At 35.0% G+C, this 21,590-nt stretch overlaps 1 protein-coding gene across 1 annotated transcript; it reads right to left on the reverse strand.

The window, feature by feature from the left end:
- Window positions 1–2,828: 2,828 nt before the first annotated feature.
- On the reverse strand, window positions 2,829–12,126 carry LOC148270715 (uncharacterized). The gene is made up of 2 exons (XM_088242270.1): window positions 11,695–12,126; window positions 2,829–3,745 (listed from the first exon to the last, which is right to left on the reverse strand). Exons 1-2 carry the CDS (start codon window positions 12,095–12,097, stop codon window positions 2,985–2,987), a joined length of 1,164 nt encoding a protein of 387 aa, XP_088098396.1. The 5' UTR covers window positions 12,098–12,126; the 3' UTR covers window positions 2,829–2,984.
- Between the last annotated feature and the right edge of the window lie 9,464 nt (window positions 12,127–21,590).

Raw genomic sequence — 21,590 nt, forward strand, 5'->3', positions numbered from 1 at the left:
GAAGAAACATCTCCTTTCTCTTCCTAAATATCTCCTCCTTTCCTCTTTCCTCCTTTTTCCCATTGAGTAATAGATTTGATTTAAGGTAATTTATAAACAAATACGTTTATTTCTATTTTTATGTATCTTTAGCTTTTTAATCTTTATTTTCTATTGAATATGTTCTGTAACTTGAATTATAAAATAGAACTATTATTTTATTGGTTGGTTGGAAGATATTGCCATTTGGCAATAAGCCATACAAATAACATTATGTACAACAACAACAACAAACCATCACGCCGTTTCCCCGTAGGGATAGGCAGAGAGGATAGAATGCCATAACACTCTATATTGGCATACAGACCTCGCTTCCTCTACATTCATACATCTTCTCATGCACGCACGCCGATTATTCTTACTTTTGACATGTCCATCTTCAAGTATTTGATGGACTTGATCGTGCCATGTCTTTCTCGGTCTTCCTCGTTTTCTGCATCCATCAATATTTGCATCGTAGATCCTTTTAGCCGTTCTTTCGCTGTCCATTCGCTCTACATGTCCAAACCAACGCAGCACCCCTTTCTTGATTCTGTCAATAATGCATGTCTCAGCCTTACACACTTCACGGATCTCGACATTTGTGCACCTATCATACATCGTTTTACCACACATTCGCCTGAGGGATCGCATTTCGACAGCATTCAACCTACTTTCATCATTATTTTTCCAATTCCATACTTCGCTCCCATACATTAGAGTTGGAACTAGAACTCCGTTGTGAACTGCTAGTTTAGCCTCCTGCGATAAACATTTGTTTGCCAAAGTAGATTTTAGTGCACCGTTCACCCTGTTCCCGGCACTCACCCTCGTTTCAATATCTTTCTCGGCCTTTCTGTCCCTAGTAAACATACTTCCCAGGTACACAAATTCTTCTACCTGATTCAGAATATCTCCGTTCACGCTGATCTCACATTTAGTTATATTTTCATCCCTTTCAAAAACCATCACTTTCGATTTATCAACATTCATAAGCAAATCGCTTTTCTTGCATACATCGTAGACTTTTGTTGCCAAGAATTGAAGGTCTTCTTTGCTGCTAGCAAGAAGCACGAAAACCCCAAGAAAAATCTAATTTAAATAACAAACGTTTTAATACTTTAATTCATTTGGTTTTTTAGGTCAATAACTGTTTTTGTTGCTCTCGCAACACCATGAGACGGGTCACGAGACGTCTGACAATGTCGCGAGACGTCTGACGATATCGCGAGAATGCCAAAACATGTTACGGTCTAAGAAAATTATGTGGACTAAAGTATGATCAGTCATTTGATTACAAATTTAATTTCATAAAATTACGACAAATATTAAATGTTTCAAAGAAGCTGATTTTACACACATAAATACAAAAAATGTTTTGAGTATGTCCAAATATTTGCAGACAGGCTAAATTTCCTCCCTAGGGAATTCAAATCTAAATTTGAAACAGAGGGAAAACATTTTTGAAAAAGGAATACGGAAGTCTGGGCATTTACAGGGCGTATGACCTGTCAGCTGATTTAAGTGGTTAATTGTGTGAAACTGTGTAACATTCACCATTCTGCCCATGTTTAAGTATCAACATTTCCTCAACTCTTACATCTGTTGACTTTTGTGGAGTAAAAGAGCTGAAAGCTTGATCATGTGGATAAGATTCATCTGACTGGACCGATTCATCATCTAGGCAATGCTTAAAAACTTAATTTTTTAATTTTTTTACAAGGTGTGTTAAAAAAAAAAGGGAATTTTTAAATTTCGCAGGTTTGAAGAGTCCGGCTGTCAAATTTTCATCTTCAATGTCTTCACGGCCATCTCGGAAACACTTATACCGCTCGTTAACTCTTGTTTTACTTATAGCAAACTCACCATAGGCCTTTGTCAACATTTCACACACTTTATTTAATTTTTTACACAAAATTTTGTACAAATTCTATCATTCATTTTTTTAAACAAATGAAAATCGCCAAGCTCATAAAAACACGTCTAACTTTAGCGGCTACCACAAAGTAAACAATAAATACAGCTAAAAATTTTTGCATACTTCAGTGACATGTACACCAACATAATAAAAAAATATATATTACAATCGGACTCTCCAAACCCGAAATTTAAAAACCGCCGTTATTTCCTGAACAAACCTCGTACCATCTTTTACTAGTTAGCTAATTCAACAATGTTTTGAGTGTGTCCCAATGACAGGTCGTAAGCCCTGTAAATGCCTAGCTTCCATATTCCCTTTTCAAAAATGTTTTCCTCAGTTGCGAAAAATTTAGACGGAAAAGTCAAGCTAGATTTGTATACGATGGTTAACAAACGCAACAGACAGTCAGTGGAAATAAATACAATGAACAGTCTTTCACGACCTGTTGAACATAACGGAAGTACTTCCAATTACACGGTAAATTAATTTAATCCTCTTTCAATCACCAGTTAACGTCTAGCGAGAGATTACACAATACAATTTTTTTGTTAATGGTCAACTGCTTTAAAAACTCCATTAACACAAATTATATTGTTGAGGACCAAGTTCTCGCTATTTTTCATGAAAATAATGCTTATGGCGTGCGCTTTTATCCCTACACATTTTATTTCGCATATTGTTATCCTACTCGCTGATCAATGTCGATAAATCGAATGTGATGGTTTTCGAAAGAAATTAAAGTACGACTAAATGTGAAATCAATGTGAATGGAGTTATACTAAAACAAGCAGAGGAATTTGTGTATGTTTACTAGGGAAGGAATGACTGAGAAAGATATTGAAAGGAGGGCGAGTGCCAGAAACACAGTGAACGGTACACTTAAATCAACCTCGACAAATAAATGTTTGTAGCAAGAGGAAAAATTAGCAATTCACAACAGTCAATGAAGTTGGCTGTAGTATTGCCCAATGTACAAGGGGTAAGATAATACCACCCATCAGGAAATAGCAAAAACTTACAAGTCCCTAATATACACTGAAAAAAATCAAGGATTTGGGATGCTTGAATACAGGAAAGTAAAATATTTAGAGAAATAATTACCTCTTTTAACGAGTTCTTCGACGGTAGCTCTTGCGATTTCTTTACTGGGAATATAATCATCATCTTCCGTCTTGATCTCGGTTTTGATTGGATTGCTCTGCGTCTCCGCGTGCCTCTTCCTCCCTCCGCGGACACAGTTCGCGTTGATGACGGAAGACCTCTCCTGTTTCAGCCGCGTGGGCATCTCCAGGTTACCGTAGCACGGAAGCTGCCGGATCTTCGGGACCGGAGCGAACTTCACAGCGCTGACGGAACCGCCGCGACCGGAGAAGAACAGACGCTCCCCTCGCGAAGTCGGCGCCGCGATCACATTAGAACGCGAGACCTTCGGGTAGCGAAACTTGTACATGGTCTGGAGAAACGAATTGATCAGACATAACTGTTTCGTAACGGATCCGAGCGTTTTGAAAACGGAGGAATGGACAAAAAACACATTGTTCATTTTTCTTTGTTTAAGCGACGAGTTCAAGTCCGATAGTAAGTCAGATATCAGACCTATCGTCGCGTGGTAGGATAGGCGCTGTAAGAGCATGCTGTTTGTGCACGTGGCGGTGTTGTTGATGGTGTTTGGTGAAGTGACGCTGTGGCCGAATCCTCCCGAGTCGAAGACCGGCCACGCCGGCGGTCTGCGGAGCAGTTTGCTGGTCGGAGAGTCGCAATTTTTGTTTATGTCTTCGGGTTCATCGTCGCGTTTGCGTTTGCGCCCTGAAAGTAGAAAAAAGAATCATCAGAAATGTTAATTTGATTACATTTTTTCAATTGAAGATATAAAACTATCAACAGAAGCACAACTGACATCAAAAATATCAATACCCTGAAAACTCTCTTCTATTCCCTAGTTCACCCGCACCTAGAGTATTCCTCTGTTATCTGGCCTCCATATTGTGATGTTCACATCAAGAATATTGAATCAATTCAACATCGATTTTCGAAAAAGATAGGCCGGAGGTTGGGCTTATCCAGAGACCAATATACGTATGAGTTAGAAGCTCGCTTAAATATATCTTCTCTTCGAGACCGTAGAAATAAATCCGACCTTTTAGTCCTATTTAAAATTCTCAACTCACTCTTTGATGCGCCTGAACTACTGAGCTCAATAAAATTAAATATCCCAACTGGAAACCTCAGACAAAACTTACTCTTTCATGCCGATAACCATAGAACTAACAATGGTTTTCATTCCCCCATGCCCAGAATTCTCAGGTCTGCCAACAAACATACCAGTCTTGATTTCTTTGAAAACAAGTTGTCTTCTTTCAAACAATCACGGACTTGAATTCAATTATAAACACCTCTCTCCCGCTTCCACTCCCACAAAGTCTACAATATTTTATTTATTTTATTTTATTTTATTAGGGAAATCAACAGTTCTACATACATATTTTTAGTAAACAAACAGATATAGTGTATAAACTCAGAACAAATAACAGATTTCCACATAGTATAAAAAGTTAGTAAAGAAAATATATATTACATATCAAATAAATACATACAATTTATACATATAAAAATGTTATTTTCATGTACTCAATAATCAAAGATTTTTTAAATATTAATTTTAAGAACATTAAGTTACTGAGTATACTATAAAGTCTTTCTACTTTCCTTTATAATAATTTTCTATGCATAAATATGTCCCTAAAAATGCCCATTGGGCGTATATATAAATAAATAAAGGATTGATGTCAAATTTTATGTGTTCTGAATTGATAATAGCATCTGACGGCAATTCAGATGGACTACATTTCTATTGAATAAAATTTAACATTAAGGCTCTACTTTCCAAGATACTTAAACAATAAAAATATAAAAATGGATTGCAGCTAAGTGTAATGGAGAGTATTTTACTGCATGTTCCTAATGGCTACCTTCGACATCGACGAGTTTAACTGTTTTATCTTCCTGATGAAGAACCACCCTGCCAAAGGTAATGCCAGTAGGAAGAGCAATGTCTTTACTCAACCGTACCTTTGGATATCGACATGTTACCAAAAGAAAATTCAGAGAGGATGGATGGATTCCTTTTACTCTAATTACTGTAAATTTTAATTTTACCATATTTCACATTCAAATTGGATTGTTAATTTTGTTTGTGTTATTTATTTGTTAACGGACATTGTCCATATATACAATTTATGGGATTTTAATATTACAATATCATAGTTGAAAACATTGTTTAAAAAGAAAAGAAGCATCGAAAAACATAAGGGGCATCGAGACAAGAGCTGGACTATTTATTGAGTGCTTGTTTAAATCATTGTAATCTTAAACCAAAAAAGTCCAGATCTTGTCTTGAGTTAACAGTACGATCAAGACGGGTCGTTGGAGAATTAAGGCCATAGTTTGTTCTATGCTGATCGATGTAAAGTACTTCATGCATCAAGTTATGCGTTAAATTAGTGGTGGCCAAACCGTGGCGCATTGCATTCTTTTGGCCATTATTTTAAAATAGGAGCCATGACATAAATTAATTAATTAAATTCCGTGATTGAGGTATTAATTTTCCTCTCATAAGCAAAGCAGTTCCTATTCATATCTCTATTTTACAACTCCTAACGTGAACGTAAGAAGGTAAAAAAAATTGAGTTGCATGGCGCATCTGACCTTGTATGTAAAAAAAAAATTGGCACATGGTGTACAAAATGCTGGCCACCACTGCCTTAAATAATAAATTGAACATATTACAACAGAGACAAAGAACATTTTAGATAAGATAATATAGAAGTCTAGGCATCTAGACCTGTCATTTCACATCAACAGATGAAAGAATTGAAGGAATATAGATGTTCAAATATGGGCGGAATGGTGAATGTTACACGGTGCGTAAAGTGGCCACTTAAACCAGCCAATGACAGGCCATAAGCCCTGTAGATACCTAGACTTCTATATTACTTTTTAAAAATGTTTTTCATCTCTATTGTAATATGTTAATATTAACAGCTCTCCAGGGAGTTGAATCCAGTCCGTGTCTAAAAAAATTTGGATATAATTTTTTGAACAAATTTAAATTATAAACATAATTGTTTGTAATGTGAATAAACCAATTTCATTTGAAAACATTTTTTTTGCATTATTTTTAGGAGAACGTTTTTGAAAAAAAATGCAATAAACATGCACAGAACATGTCATTCGCTGCACATTTAACGTTTCCGATCACACAATCTATAAATATAAATAAATAATATAGATAAGCTAGAACAATCTCTAATACTTGAAAGCAATCATTATTATTACACTGTTTGGGGACCTTGAACTTGCAAGCAATCTGTGTAACATACATTCCATTTTGCAATATGGCTATTTTATTTAGTTTTAATAATTAACAACAGACACAATCCAACTTTTACATAAGGACACAATAAATTCATATTAAAATTCATTTCAACAGAGAGGGAAAACATTTTTGAGAAGGGAATATGGAAGTCTAGGCATTTACAGGGCTTACGACCTGTCATTGGCTGGTTTATGTGGCCACTTTACACTGCGTAACATTCACCATTCTGCCCATGTTAGAGCATCCACATTTCCTCGACTCTTCCATCTGTTGACTTTCGTGAAGTAAAAGAGCTGAAACCTTTATCACGCGGGTGAGATTCATCCGGCTGAACCAAATCACTTACTAGGCAACGCCTGAAAACAATTTTCCAATTATTATACTTCTTCTTTTACCAAGTAGTTAATTCAACAATGTTTGATTAAGTGATTTGGTTCAGCCGGATGAATCGCACCCGCGTGATAAAGGTTTCAGCTCTTTTACTTCACGAAAGTCAACAGATGGAAGAGTTGAGGAAATGTGGATGCTCAAACATGGGCAGAATGGTGAATGTTACACAGTGTAAAGTGGCCACTTAAACCAGCCGATGACAGGTCGTAAGCCCTGTAAATGCCTAGACTTCCATATTCCGTTCTCAAAAATGTTTGCCCTCTCTGTTGAAATAAAGAAAAGTAGGGAGACCGCAGAGGAGATGAACTGACGACATCGTCGAACTCGGAGGCAGAGAAACAGAGTGCCCAGGATAGAAAAACATGGAAAATTTTGAAGAGGCCAATATCCAGCAGGGGAGAGAAACGGGCTGATAAGAAGAAGAATTTTATAAAATTGAGATGTTCTGCGAGGAAAAATGGACAAAAACAATTATGAGTGGGTATATTTAGGAAGATATTTGGTGCTGTCAACCAAAACGGAATGTGGAGGAGACGGTTTAATCATGAATTAGAGGCACTCTATTGCGAACCCAACATTGAACCATTCATCGAAATAAGAAGATTACAATGGTTGGGCTATGTGCACAGAATGAATGATAACCGTACCCCAAAAACGATTCTTTATACCACTCCGGAAGGCAGACGAGGCAGAGGCAGACTAAAATTAAGAGGGCTGGATTGGCCTGAGGAACTGGAGAAGAGCCGCGGGAAGCAGGGACGAATGGAGACAAATTCTGGAGGAGGCCAGGGCCCACAACGGGCTGTAGCGCCACTGACGATGACGATATTTAGAAGGTCATCGAAATTCAAAAACGATCATTTGAAGGATAGACAAATGTCAAATTGAATGCTAATTATCGTGATTTCCCGTCTCCCTAGGACACCAGCGCTATCTGGTTCGTACAGACATTTTAGTTGCCTACACTAATCAGAAATTAGTGGCCGGCTGAAACGATACTACGAACAAGATTTTTACCCGAAACCAAAACATATTTAAATAAGTTTAGTCGCTTTAAAATTAGGCATTTTTACTGTTAATCCTTTCGAGTTCATTAAAATAAGTGTGAAATAAAATATACAATGAAATAAAAGGCATATATTTAATGGTTAATTTTTAAGAAAAAAAAATATTGTTTCCCTTTTGCTTTTCTTCCTTTCTTATACTTATTCTTATTTATGCTTAAATATTTTAATGTTTCGTTATATTTTTTATATCTTTTAAAGGGTTGTTTTGTCGATTAATTCACTATTTTAATTAGGGATGTAACGATTCCGATACCAATTATATCCAACCGATATTAAGAGTTTGAAAAGCGCGCGAAACGAACAACGTGCGCGCGACGTTGCCGCTCTGACGTTCACTCTTCAATCTACAGGCATTCAGGCGAAAAGAATACTCATCTCGTTAATTACAAATATGAACAGGAATGATGTAGGTAATGTTCCTGTAGAGTAACAAAGAGATCAAAATAAGATTTGCACAGGTATCTGGAGTGCTTGAGACAGTTTGATTAAAGAAGCAGAAGAGGGGCCTTTATCAAACATGTCTGCTAACCCTGAGCAAGATGGGGTGGAATCGTTTATAAGATCGCCAAATATTACAATTAAACAAGACCCAAAGAACTATTGGCGCAATGAAGATAAAAAATACCCGAAATTGAAAACACTTGCGCAAAAATGCTTGTCTTATCAACTGAGCTCAGTTGCCTCAGAGCGTCTGTTTTAAACTGCAGTTCTCATACAACATGATTTGCGTAACAGATTGTCTACTAATAATTTGGACAAACTTTGTTTTCTTAACAAAAATCTACCAAAACTTAACTTTAATTACTGACTTTATCTTTTGTATCAGTTTACTTTACCACTTTGTGTAATTGAATGATAATTACTTTCTTAATTAGCGCTTTGATTGCTTGATAATATTCTTGATTATTCCATACAAATAAATGTTTTTTTCGAATTTTAATTTAACATTTTGGCTTACAACCTTCTCAAGGTTCAGTCTCTAATAAATATAGGTAACTTTTATGCAGAATAAAGACAATTATTCAATATGGATTAAGAATATGGGGACTAAGATTTAAATCTTATACGGATAGTTTTGAACATACAGGTACAAATCTTAAAAATTATCGTACCGGTAAAAATAAAGATTGAGGCAAAAGACAACAATAAAATATTATTTGATTTTGTTAACGTTTTGCCAATTAACGAACAGTGTCAGTATAAGATAGTGACAGATCATTTCCTCGATTGCAGTTTCAAATCCAAAATAAACTAACAGATCATGACCCGACAAGTATCGGCACAGCAGCTGATGGTACCACGACAGAAAAACTACTATGGTGACAGAACAATGGGTAGTGTAGTACCAAAACTGTACAATTTAATACCAGCTGAAAATCGTGAAGAAAAAAAACCTAATTTAATTTTAAAAAATAGTCGAAAAATTATTAAACAGCAAGTGAAACTTAAGTGTGCGTATAAATATATTTTACTCTTCAATTATTATTATACTATGTACTTACTTATGACTTTAAAAAAAAAAAGTAATGTAACCCGCAGACAAGCTTCGGCTTTGAAGGAACAAAAATACAATTATGTATGTTACTTATTTGTTAAAATGAATAAAACTTTTAAAAAAATAAATTAATTGTTAATTTGTTTTTTTTTCTCTATTTCTATTAAGCCACCAATATCGATACAGCCGATTATTTACTCTAATGATCGGTATCATATCGGCAAAATTGTGTATCGTTACATCCCTAATTTTAATTTATACTTTTTATTTATTTGATAAACGCCCAGAGGGTTCTTACAATAAACAGTTAAAAGTACATAAAGTATTATAGAGAAAATCAAAAATAAAATCATAACTATTGCACTAAACACGTAATTCGAAAAAAATAAAAGAAAAAAGAAATAAAGTGAATATGAATGAAAAAACACATTAAATATGGGAGAATTGAGGGGATGGCCATTCGATGGATAGGATAGCTAATTTGGTAGCAGCAGGAGTGGTTTGGAGCGAGTCCAACAGCTCAGCATGATTATTAGCTGTTCTGTGGATGCTCACAAGGGGTGGGGAGAATGGTGGGTGAAGTTCGTCCTATTGTACTCACACTGGAACATGTGTCGGAGTCTGGTGGTCCGTGTGGGTACACAAAAGTTTATCGGGGACAGTAATTTTGGGCAGTCTATTATGATGCATTTCACTTTGTGCATTAGAGTGAGGTCAGCAATTGTCCTTCTGGTGGAGAGCAATGATAACTTCAGCTCAGACATCAAAGTTTGGTAGCAATTGTCATTCTTTTGAACTCTTTCCAAGTTAAAAGAGTTGCAGTTGTACAAAGGGCTCCAGACTGACAATGCATATTCCATTTGTGATCGGACCAGAGCACAATACAGAGGTTTTATAGTTCACAAACAACAATTATTTTTAATGGATACTAAATTGATTTATTTTGTACAATACCTTAATTTCTACATGTTAACTTATTTTTAATGGAATATCATAGTCATTAAAATGTAACACGGTTAGAATGACAGTTGTCAGAAAAAGTGACGACATAACTTTGTAGTAACATCAAAGGAGTTATTTATATTGACACACGAAAAATCATTTGTATCTGGCGTGTTCATTTATTTTTTTAATACAACGCTTGAAACATAAATCAACATTAATATATAAAATCAGCTTTAAAACTAAAAGAAAACTAAAATAAACCTAATTATTAACGATGTTCTTACAAGATTAGATTATTTTGCAAAAACGTTAGAGATGGACAAATTGATCAAATAAAATAATAATTCCTATGATGCTGTTCGTGAAAAAGGATAAATGTCTCATTTTTTGGTGAATAATTGTGTTAAACAGACTATAATAGGCATGTTTTGGCGTTTTTTATATCAATTTTTGGAAACAGAGTTTCATGATTGCATGAAATAACTGATATAATCGTTTTGATCAGTGATCAGTAATTTCCCATCACAAATGAAATTAGTTTGACAGCTGTCATTCTAATCAAGCTATATTTTAAGGACTATAGTAAGGCTTAAATAATTTTAACTGACATTTGATCCATTTTTTTTTTAATGCCCATTGGGTGAATGCATAATTATTTCACACACGGATACATACAATATAATACAGATATAATTTTTAACACAATTAGTCGCTATTTCCTCATTCTTCTTTCTTTATTTGAATAAATAATTTCTGTAGATACAATTGTTATTTTTTTACTAATTAATTCAAATACAAGTTCAGTGGAACTCCGTTTATCCAAACTAAGTCATTTGGATCGCCAAATACCCAAAAGTTATCAGGAATAAAAAATAAAGATGTTTTTGATTAAAATTTATTAGTGAATTGAACTTTGCTGGAAATGTTGACGTAAGTTTTTAATGTGATTCTAATTTGCTATATTATTTCAAAAGAAGTAAAATCTGGCACTCGTTAATTCGGATAATTGGAGTTTTACTCTACTTATAATTGGTGATGATAAATTGTTGTGAAAATGTGTAACATGTTTGCACTGCTGTGATTATTTTCGTAAAAAAATATAGTTTATTTATAGTTGTAGAATTCACGTGGGAATATTGTTAGTAAGCATACTTTAATAAACAAAAAATAAATTACAAAAAAAGTAACTAATACAAGAATTATTATTTTATTTTGGACAAGTTCGACACAAGCAAAAATACTGTACGTGACATAACAAAGATCGAGCATTGATCTGTAAAAGTAGGTTAAACGTAGTGCAATTTTAATTTGGTATCAAATATTGTAGAAGTGGATTTACTCGCCCACAAACTGATAAGATTGAGATAGCGCAGCGAAAGAAATTGTACAAGATGGGTAACGTATTACATGTTAAAAACGATGGGAAGATGTTATATTATGTTTTAAGAGCGATAAGAGTGGTGAATTCTTGTGAAATAAATACCTTTTAACTCATTACTCGGCGACACAGGTTGAGATTTCGAGCCAGGAACACCGGAGTTGCTATATCCCATATTGGATAGTTTCCTGTAGTCGTGGTTGACTCTGCGCCGCTTCCCACTATCACTAGAATCCTTATTGCTGTGAGAATGACCACCTTCGTGCCTCGCTAGCGACGAATCGTCCCGTTTACACTCCGGCAAATTGTGAGAATTCGACGCCATTGTTTGCGTCAGTTCGTGGCACACATCACGTTTCTTGTTATTTTCCTTCGCACAAGCCGAATGCAATGACACGACATTTATGTTATTTGAACAAATTGACGATCTGACGTCGTCTTTGAGAGGCGAAGCACCGAAAACATTATTATTTTTCTTTTCTATCGGAGTCAACTCTTGCGACGCCATGTTGATTGAAATTTACTTTTGACATTATTGCCATAATACGCAGTGTGGCCATAATATAAAAAAGTTGTCAACATTGCACAAAATAATATGCAGTATCCTACCTGTGAAAATCTTTGTAAATTGTTAATAGTTTTCCGAACAGAGTAAAAATGCAATACTTTTATTTTTTCAAATCTAGAATAATTTATTTAAAGATTTAATCTTTTTTTTAATCCTAAATAATAAAAAAAACTACATAATTTAAACGTATACAATGCCATGCAGAGATTATGTATAGCTATAACTAGTTATGCCATGTCATCTATCTGAAGTCTGGAGTCCGACACGATCGCGCCTCGTATAAATATTTTTGATTATTTATTTATACATACATATGTATTGAAGAAATAAAATGTCACAAAAACATTGACAAAATTGGTTCGTTTTAGGAATAGTCTTAATGAACAAAGGATTCAGCTATGATTCGGCAATGAATAATCATTATTATGCATAAAGCATTAAATTAAAACTATTCTTAATTCTATGGCTTAAAATTACAATCGGTTCTTTTGTGGGAAAATGCTTGTTCTAAAAAACCGATTTGTTATGGCAAAATACCTTTTAGGTAATTTACAAAAATGTTTCATAAAAACAAAATTAAAAAGATCAATATCAGAAGAGCAATGGGATCATATTCATAACTGTGTGATCACATCAAATAACGAAAGGATGAAAGGCAAGTTTCTGGCGCCTCAAAACCGAAACCGACCAGCTAAGAAAAGGTAGCCCCGACAGAAAAATCCTCCAGAGAAGACAACGGGAAACCACTATGGGGTGCTATTTTAAACCACTCTCGTGGCACGAGAAAATTGTTTTTCTCGTGTATTTTGTATGTAAATATACGAGATAATACGGCCACGAGAGCGTTTGGAAAACCAGCCTTGGTCTTCATTTCCCAGGAATTACTATGGCGAGTACATGCAATAAGCAGTTGTCTTGGCTGCAGAATTGCATCTGCAGTTCTTCGGACACATAGCTAGAAGTGACCCATAAAATCTGGAGAAAATAATAATCACGGGCAGTGTGCCAGGACGAAGAAGCAGAGGCAGAGCTGCAGCTCGGTGGATCAACTAGGTAAAAACAACGTCACGGGCGACCCTATGTGAAGCTGTGGAGAGGGCGCAGAGTCGCTAAGAGTGGAGACGCTTTGATAATGAAAAGGCTGGTAAGAGTACTCTTTAGGGGCGTGTATATGTGATAAACAAATAAATAAAATATTGTTAGTAAAAATCATCTGGCTTAATTAACTCTTGTGTGGCTGTAGTGTAACACGAGTCTACATATGATACAAGACTTGATATATTTCTCTTATTTATTTAAACGGTGAAATTGTATTGTTTGTAACCTTCGAATTGTCCTTTTTACTCCAGATTTGGAAAGCAAAATTTGTATAAATATGCTGGATTTTAATTCAAAAAATATTTATCTTTACTATGCGAAGAATATTGCACGGTTGAAAGTGCTTCCAATGCCACAGTAAATCTGTTTTACTGTATACGAAAGAGCACGGGAATATAACTTATAACAAGGAGACAAAGACGGTGTTCAAAAGAAGAATTTCGTTCAATGAGTCGGTTAAACTTAGGTCTTTTAGTTATTTAGTAAGCGGGAGTGCGCGCTAGTTATATGAACGGCGTATTTATGATTGTTCATTTAATAATTATTTGACGGTATGTCACTTTTTTTTGGCTTATATTGAGTCTTTTAACAAATAGAAGAAAGAAAACAGAACCACAGAATTTCCTCGGGGCCTGGGCTGGTATTCCGAACGCATTTACAGCGCGTTATAACGCGTATTTAGTATGTAAAAACGCGCTATAGTTGCGTAAATACCAGCCCTGAGCCTTTACAAGCAATATTTTGGCTCTGTCCTAATGTTAATTGGTATTATTCATATTCAAAGCATTAACTTTGTGTTCAAACTATAATATTAAATTTTTATATCTTAACACTTACTGACTTTTCTCAATACATTAATATTAAATAACCTTTCAATATAGCCCGTTTTACAATGCTCCATTGTAATGGTCACCCTATACCTATTAAGCTCTCGCCCCTCCATTTATCCCCTCCCTTCATCCCCTCCCTCTTTTCCCAACTATTTCTCCCCAAACAGAAAAAATTTTTTTTTTTAAAAAGAGTTTTTTAATGAATCGGGTTGTGGTCCCGTGGCTAGTGGTTCAAACCCCACTCTACCCCAACTTGATTTCCATTTTCTAATAGTGAGTTATTTACAACTCGTTCGACTATCGGTTAAACATTAACTTTTCTAATCATGCTAAAAATATGCAGTACCGTGGAATAAACTCTCTTAAAAATCGAAGAATAATGTTAGACCAGTTATTTTTATTCAAATTAATAAATAATAAAATTGATTCTCCAAACCTACTTAAAAGACTTCCATTCCGTATGCCATCTAGACCGACAAGACAAAATTTTCTGTTTTACTCTGAAAACGCGTCAACAAACTATTTTAAATAATCTCTCTTCAATCCGTGCCTCATGTCTGAGGATGGTGATTACGCCTGACTCCAGGCATGGCTCGTCTGTGGACAGTCTTCCTCCATCTGGAACGGTCTTGTGCTCTTCTATAGGCATTCGTCAGTGATGATTCTGATAACTCAATGACTGTACCGCTCCATCTTGTCGGTTGACGTCCACGCGACCTTGTCCCTTCGGCACTTCCCAGGAGAATAGTTTTCTCCAAACTATCAGAATCTCCCCTGGAAATATGCCCAAAGAACTGCAGGATTCTTTTCTCGCACATGGATATCAGTCTTTCTCCTATGTCCAGTTCCTGGAGAATAGATGCATTCGTACGTCTGGCCGTCCACGGAATCCGCAGCACTCGCCGCCAACACCACATCTCGAAAGCTTCTATATTTTTCTTTTCAGATTCCCTCAGTGTCCAACACTCCACACCGTACATGAACACTGAGAAAACCAAGGCCTTCACCAGTCTCTTTTTTGGGTTAATGGTTATACTGCGATTCTTCCAGATCTTCACCAGCCGACTCATAGCATAAATAATCTACAATACCTAGAATATGCGACCAATATAACAATATGTTTACCGAGGCTGATTTTTTTTGTGACAATGTATGTAAATTTAGGTCAAAAATTAAAAAAAATCTGAGAGAAGCAGATATTTAACTTTATTATTATTAGTATATACATATTTTTTTAATTTCGTTTCTTTTACATTTATTATATTGAACATAATTAAAATTACTGTATTAAGCGTAAACAATTTTTTTGGTGTGTGCATGAGTTTCTTACACTAATATACAAAGAACTTGGCAATATATGTGTACATACTGTTTGTTTACCTAATAAAATTAATAAATAAAATGGCCACCAAAATTGAAATATTTGTGTAAATTATAAGAACGCTAATATTTATTTTTAAATAAACCTAATAATTACATGTAAGGGTTGCTTATTAAAATGCACGTCGTGTTGGTTTTATATTTTGTGCAACAACTATGGTGAAGGTGTATAGTGGGTTTTGCATGTTAGTTTAGTTGGTATCCTGACGAAGAGTCGGGACGTCTCGAAACCGGTAGACAGAGAAAAGTAGGTAAGTGGTATATACAAATATTTCATAACATTTAGTGAATTGAATTGATGTTGATGAATAAATATTGAACATAGTTTTTTCTGCCATTTTCTGAAAAAGACAACTGCTAGTCGGAATGATTATGCCTAGCTAAAATCGACTAAATTGAGGTCTCGTATTCCTGATTTCCGCACCCAAAAACTGTACCGATTTAGTTTTTTTTAAAGGAAGAGGAAACAACTGACAAAACAACAAACCATCTCGCCGTTTCTCCGTAGGGGTAGGAAGATCTCATGCACACACGCCGATTACTCCTACTCTTGACATGTCCATATTCAAGTATTTGATGGACTTGATCGTGCCATGTCTTTCTCGATCTTCCTCGTTTTCTGCATCCATCAACATTCGTATCGTAGATCATTTTAGCCGTTCTTACGCTGCCCATTCACTCTACATGTCCAATCCAACGCAGCACCCCTTTCTTGATTCGGTCGATAATGCGTGTCTCAGCCTTACACATTTCACGGATATCGACATTTGAGCACCTGTCATACATCGTTTTACCACACATTCGCCTGTGGGATCGCATTTCGACAGCGTTTAACCTACTTTCATAATTATTTTTCCAATTCCATACTTCGCTCCCATACATTAGAGTTGGCACTAGAACTCTATTGTGAACTGCTAGTTTTGCCTCCTGCGATAAGGTAAGAGTTTTATAATGAAATTTTCTTAAGTCGGTAGGTACGAGTGGCATTTTCAAAAATATTTATCATATTTGAATGGTGTTTCTCAGCCTCGCGGTGTAATGTTCAGCGCGTTTGCCCACCATGCAAGACGTCTCGGGTTCGATTCCCGGCACGTTTGATGTATTTATTTAAAATTGTGTCTTCACACTAGAATATTTCATAGTCCCTGGACTGGTACCTGAAGCGTGAGACTGATCGTCTTACCTTCATGTAACAAAAATGATCAAGATACCATGCGATTGGTCTGCCAATGCAGTGCCCTATGCACTATTATGTGCGGAAAAGGAATGACGATGATGTATAGCGTACGTCCGAAGACGGTGGATAAAACTGGCCTCTTTTATGGGCTTTTGGACGTTCCTAACTCCCATAAGAAAGAATTCATCAAAAAAGCGAATCCATAGGGACACGCTAATGGTAAATATTATTGTGTGAAAAAATAACTGCTCTAGTTGTTAACGAAAAGGCGGACTGTAAATGAAAAACGAATTTCATTCAGTTTTGTGATAGAGAAATATTTGAATAAAGGATAGGAACATGGAATGGACACCTACCTTTAATATGATGTGATCGATCTTCAATTTCGGGCACTGGATGACAAAATGCACTATAAAACGTAACAATTTATTATAAAAATAAAACACGAGTGCTACTTTAATCCACAAATTTGGAATATCCAGTGACCGGTTTCATCGCTTTCGCGACATCTTCGAGACTGGTATCTTTATTAAAGAGTTAAATGTATTTTATTTCGTTTCGGAACAGGATTACGGGCACTCTGCCGGCCGTGCATGGCTTTACATTTTTGGCTCTTCTGTGCCTCGATTATAAACGCTATTTTCATCTGTATATATCGAGACAGTATACTTAACTTCTGTAATATTTGTATCTTACCTCGGTATGTTCTACCTATTTGTCATATCGACATCATATGATCGAAATACACCAATGGAATGACCGCAAACAATTAGACCGCGTTCCTTACGTTATTAACATTTAAAATAGTTCTCATTTATATTTTAAATAGGCTTCTGTAATAAAAAGTGCTCACTTCAAAGCGATTATAAACTCCGATAAATTCCAATTCAAGTAAAAAATGCTCGCTTGAACATGAATTTCGCATGACTTTTGGAAATCACCTAGACGGTACGTTTTACGATCGTCTGTATGTACTCGTATCTACCGATCGACTACAAAGCCAGCTCCTTTAACTTCTCGATACATACATTCGGAAAGATAGTAAAACAGATGGAAAAAATATAAAAACTAAATTTATTTTTTACACTGGTAACTCCCTTACGCCTAGATACTCTTATATGTTAATATGACAGAACCTAGCGGCATTATTTTCACATCTAGGCGTTCGTTTTATTAAAGAGACAGTTAAGTCGAAATTTTATTCGACTTCAAAATTTACTTATATCTCTCTCATATTTTTAATCGGCTTTTAAGAAAAAAAGTGCCAACCTCAAAACGATTGCAAAAATTAATAAATCATAAATAAAATAAAAATTGCTCGGTGGAACAAAATTTAGACACTTTTAATGCGAAAATAAACATATCAAGGGGTTCTAGACCCGTCGGTATAAACCGATATACTTACATCAAAACTTGATGGTGGGGGTATACGGTATACCTTTGTAGTCGGTCGGGAGACTTTTATCTTCAACTATGACGTCATACTGAAACTATGTCATTTTAGATCGTAGATATGTGTACCGCGACGTACGCTTCCACTTGTTTCATATCGATGTATCTACTCAAAACTTGAGGGTGTGGGGTCGGTAGTATATCTTTATAATCGCTACAGGGAATTTATCTTCAACTATACCGTCAAGGTGAAGGTATGACGTCTTTATCTTCCCATCATAATCGAGGCCCTGAAAGGTTTCAACCGCCAAAAACTGGTTAAGATACGAATGACGGTTGTGGACGAACAAATAAACACAAAGAAATTCGTCTTTTTTCAAGTATTTTATGCATTCTTAATGAACATAACAAGTTTCGAAATTTCCAAAAAATTAAATAATTGGGAGCATAGAATTAAGAATAGTCCAGAAGGAGCGTTTAATCCGCTGAATTGAGTGGTAGAATCATATTTGAATACATCGGACTGCGTCCAATAATTCCCCCACTTAGACACACTTTCGCCGCGCGCATACTTGAAGTCACCGAGTGATATTGCCAGATCGCGAAGAATATAACCATAATACAAATGTAAGGTAAAAAAAAACAATCTGTTAATTTTTCTAAAATTTTATTGTGCACGCGGAAACATTGATTGACACAACAGAGTAGATAAGTAGAGGGTCATTTAATAAGAGTAATTGAATGAATGAACTTTTAACTTAAAATATAAAACATGTTTTACATAAAACGGATATTTTTATATCATGTTAAATAATATTTTATGTTTTAAAGATAATTTCGGTCAAATGTCCACCACGGCGTTGTTTAATCCGAGATTCAATTTTCATTATTTCTTTTATTATATGAGCAAAGTAGGGTAAAAAATGTTACTACCCTGGCAACGCTAACGAAATTTCCATTTTGTTTTTTCGACAATCTGACAGATAATTCAATTTTTAAGTAATGCATTTGTGACAAACACATTCATTTGATAATTACACATGAAATGTGATTGCATCCTGTTTCTTTAAGATCCTAGCAGTATTTTTACACTTTAAAAGGACACAACTCGGCATGGTTAAATTCGAATCAGGTGTTGCGTACTGAGCGACGTCTACAAAGAAACTAATGGGTCAAAACGTAAACCTACTCATTTATGAGTAGTTGTCTCGCCTTCTGTTTGATGTGCGTATGCGGTTTCTGGACTATTCTTAATTTTATGATTGGGAGGCATATTTATTATCTAAAGGCGACCGCGCAACTTGCGAATTGCTTTCTTCTTGCCGTGATTACGAATGAACGAGTTAAAGTTTTTTTATTTTATTAGCGCCATTTTGTTGGTGAAAACTTCTTCTACAGAATGAACCTAAATTCTATGAAGAATTGTCTTAATTTGAGTAATCGCGGCCAAAAAATCAAAAACTTCGAAAAGTTGAAGTTATTTGTGGTTAAAACGGTATTAAAAAAATCATTTTTATATGCAGACATTGGTCTAGTTTATTTAATACATATTTATCTTTGGCCGTTCTTGAGTAACGCGGCAAAACTAGCGGAAAAAGGGCACGCTGCCGGCCGTGCACGGCCTTACATTTTTGGCTCTCCTGAACTCAATTTTGCGAATATCGAAGTTTTTTTTGAGCCAAAATGTTCGTAAAAGATTGTGTTAATCGATTATGCAAAACACCATATCGAAATTTCAAACCTATCTGTTCCCCTTAATGTGGTAGTATTGTTGTCGGGATATTTGTGTAGGTTAGCATTTTTAGTCAACGTAGTGTATAACGTATATGTTTCCCACTGTAATTTTGTGTATAATTTGCACTGCCTCAATTTTCGTCAAGTGTTTAACGTCAAACTAATGTGCTTTTTCGTACAGTTCAGTCGTAAGGGTCAGCTAGGGTAAGTTGTATATAAGTTATTTGATTTTATTTTGTTGTCTTTGTATTCTTGTTATATTTGTCTTGATAATGAAATTTATGTAGTTAAGTCCATCAAAGATTTAGGAGTTGTTTTGGACTATAAACTGACATATAACGAGCATATAGATAATACAGTAAATAAATCACTGAACTTACTTGGCTTCATTAACAGAATATCCTCTGATTTTACTAATGTCCGTACAATCAAAACTCTTTATTGCTCAACTGTTCGCCCTCTTCTAGAATATGCCCCCTAGAACAGTGGTCTGGTCTCCATTATATGTCAATCGCATAAATCACATTGAATCAGTCCAACATCGCTTGCTTCGAAAAATAGCGTGGATGCTTGGACTAGAGAGAGATAATTATTCTTATGCTGAAATAGTCAATGTTAAATATTTCTAGTCTACAAAAATGTAGAACTAATATTGACTCCATATATATGTTTGGCATACTAAATGGTATAATCGATGTTCCATCATTACTGGGACAAGTAAAATTCAATATTCTGACTCGTAGATTGAGAAATAATGAAGTACTGTTCATCGATCAGCATAGAAGAAATTATGGCCTTAATTCTCCAATGACCCGTCTTTGTCGTATTGTTAACTCAAGACAAGATTTGGACTTTTTTGGTTTAAGTTTACAACGATTTAAACGAGCAACAAATAAATAGTCCAGATCTTGTCTTGATGTCCCTTATGTTTGTCAATGCATCTTTTCTTTTTTTTTTTTATGTTTTCAACTATTATTTTATTGTAATATTTACACCCTATAAATTGTATCCATGGACAATGTCCGTTAATAAATAAATAAATAAATACCGGTTCCCTAAAAGACGATAATGTAACTCAATTTTCCTTAAACATAACAAGAGTTCTAGATAGTCTAAAAATTAAAGCCTTCTCACCATTTGTGATCTATATTACAATTTGGTATTTTGAAATATTCAAATAAAATATTATCTATTCTTCTGTACGTGTGATTCCACTGAACTCTTCCTAAACGGCTAAACCGATTTACGTGCGGTTTTCAGAGAAATATAGATCTTTGCGCAGGGCGTGTTCGTAGATATTAAAATCTTCAATCTTAAATGTTTAAAACAAGCAAAAAGCTTAAATGTTTTATTTATTGATCTACCAGGGTGCATTCGAGAAGAATGAATAAAAAAAATGGAAAGATGTTGTTTTTTTGTAAATAAAAAATGTTTATTTTTGAATGTTTACAAACAGCATTTGTTTTTGTGGATCTCAATCAGATTCTCTCCTTAAATTCCTGATCATTTCTACCCATTTATTTATTTTTACTGGATTTTTGGTAATACTAAAATAATATCAGATTCAATGCATTTTTAAAAATCGTATTCCTACATAAGTACACCCCTCTGTTGGCGAGAAGACCTGAGTTTGACGTTTGCAAAAAGAATGTCACATAGGAAAAAATACTTATTTTATGTTTTGGAATTCAACCATAAACAAGTACCTAGGTACCTACTTAAATTCAATATTTGAATATTGATAATTTTTAGTTTTGGAATTATATCACAAACAAGTACCTAGGTACTTACTTATCAATGAAAAGTATTTTTCCGAGCTAAT

Source organism: Micrasema longulum, unplaced genomic scaffold, assembly GCF_059751315.1.
Source record: "Micrasema longulum isolate JH-2025_06_02 unplaced genomic scaffold, ASM5975131v1 h1tg003548l, whole genome shotgun sequence".
Lineage (NCBI taxonomy): Eukaryota > Metazoa > Arthropoda > Insecta > Trichoptera > Brachycentridae > Micrasema > Micrasema longulum.

Bases quoted from the DNA above. Each gene is read 5' to 3' on its own strand.
- LOC148270715 (XM_088242270.1), bottom strand. From the start codon at position 12,097: ATGGCGTCGCAAGAGTTGACTCCGATAGAAAAGAAAAATAATAATGTT. The intron at 3,746-11,694 runs GTATTTATTTCA...TTCTACTTTCAG, and splicing joins GCCGAGTAATGAGTTAAAAG to GGCGCAAACGCAAACGCGAC.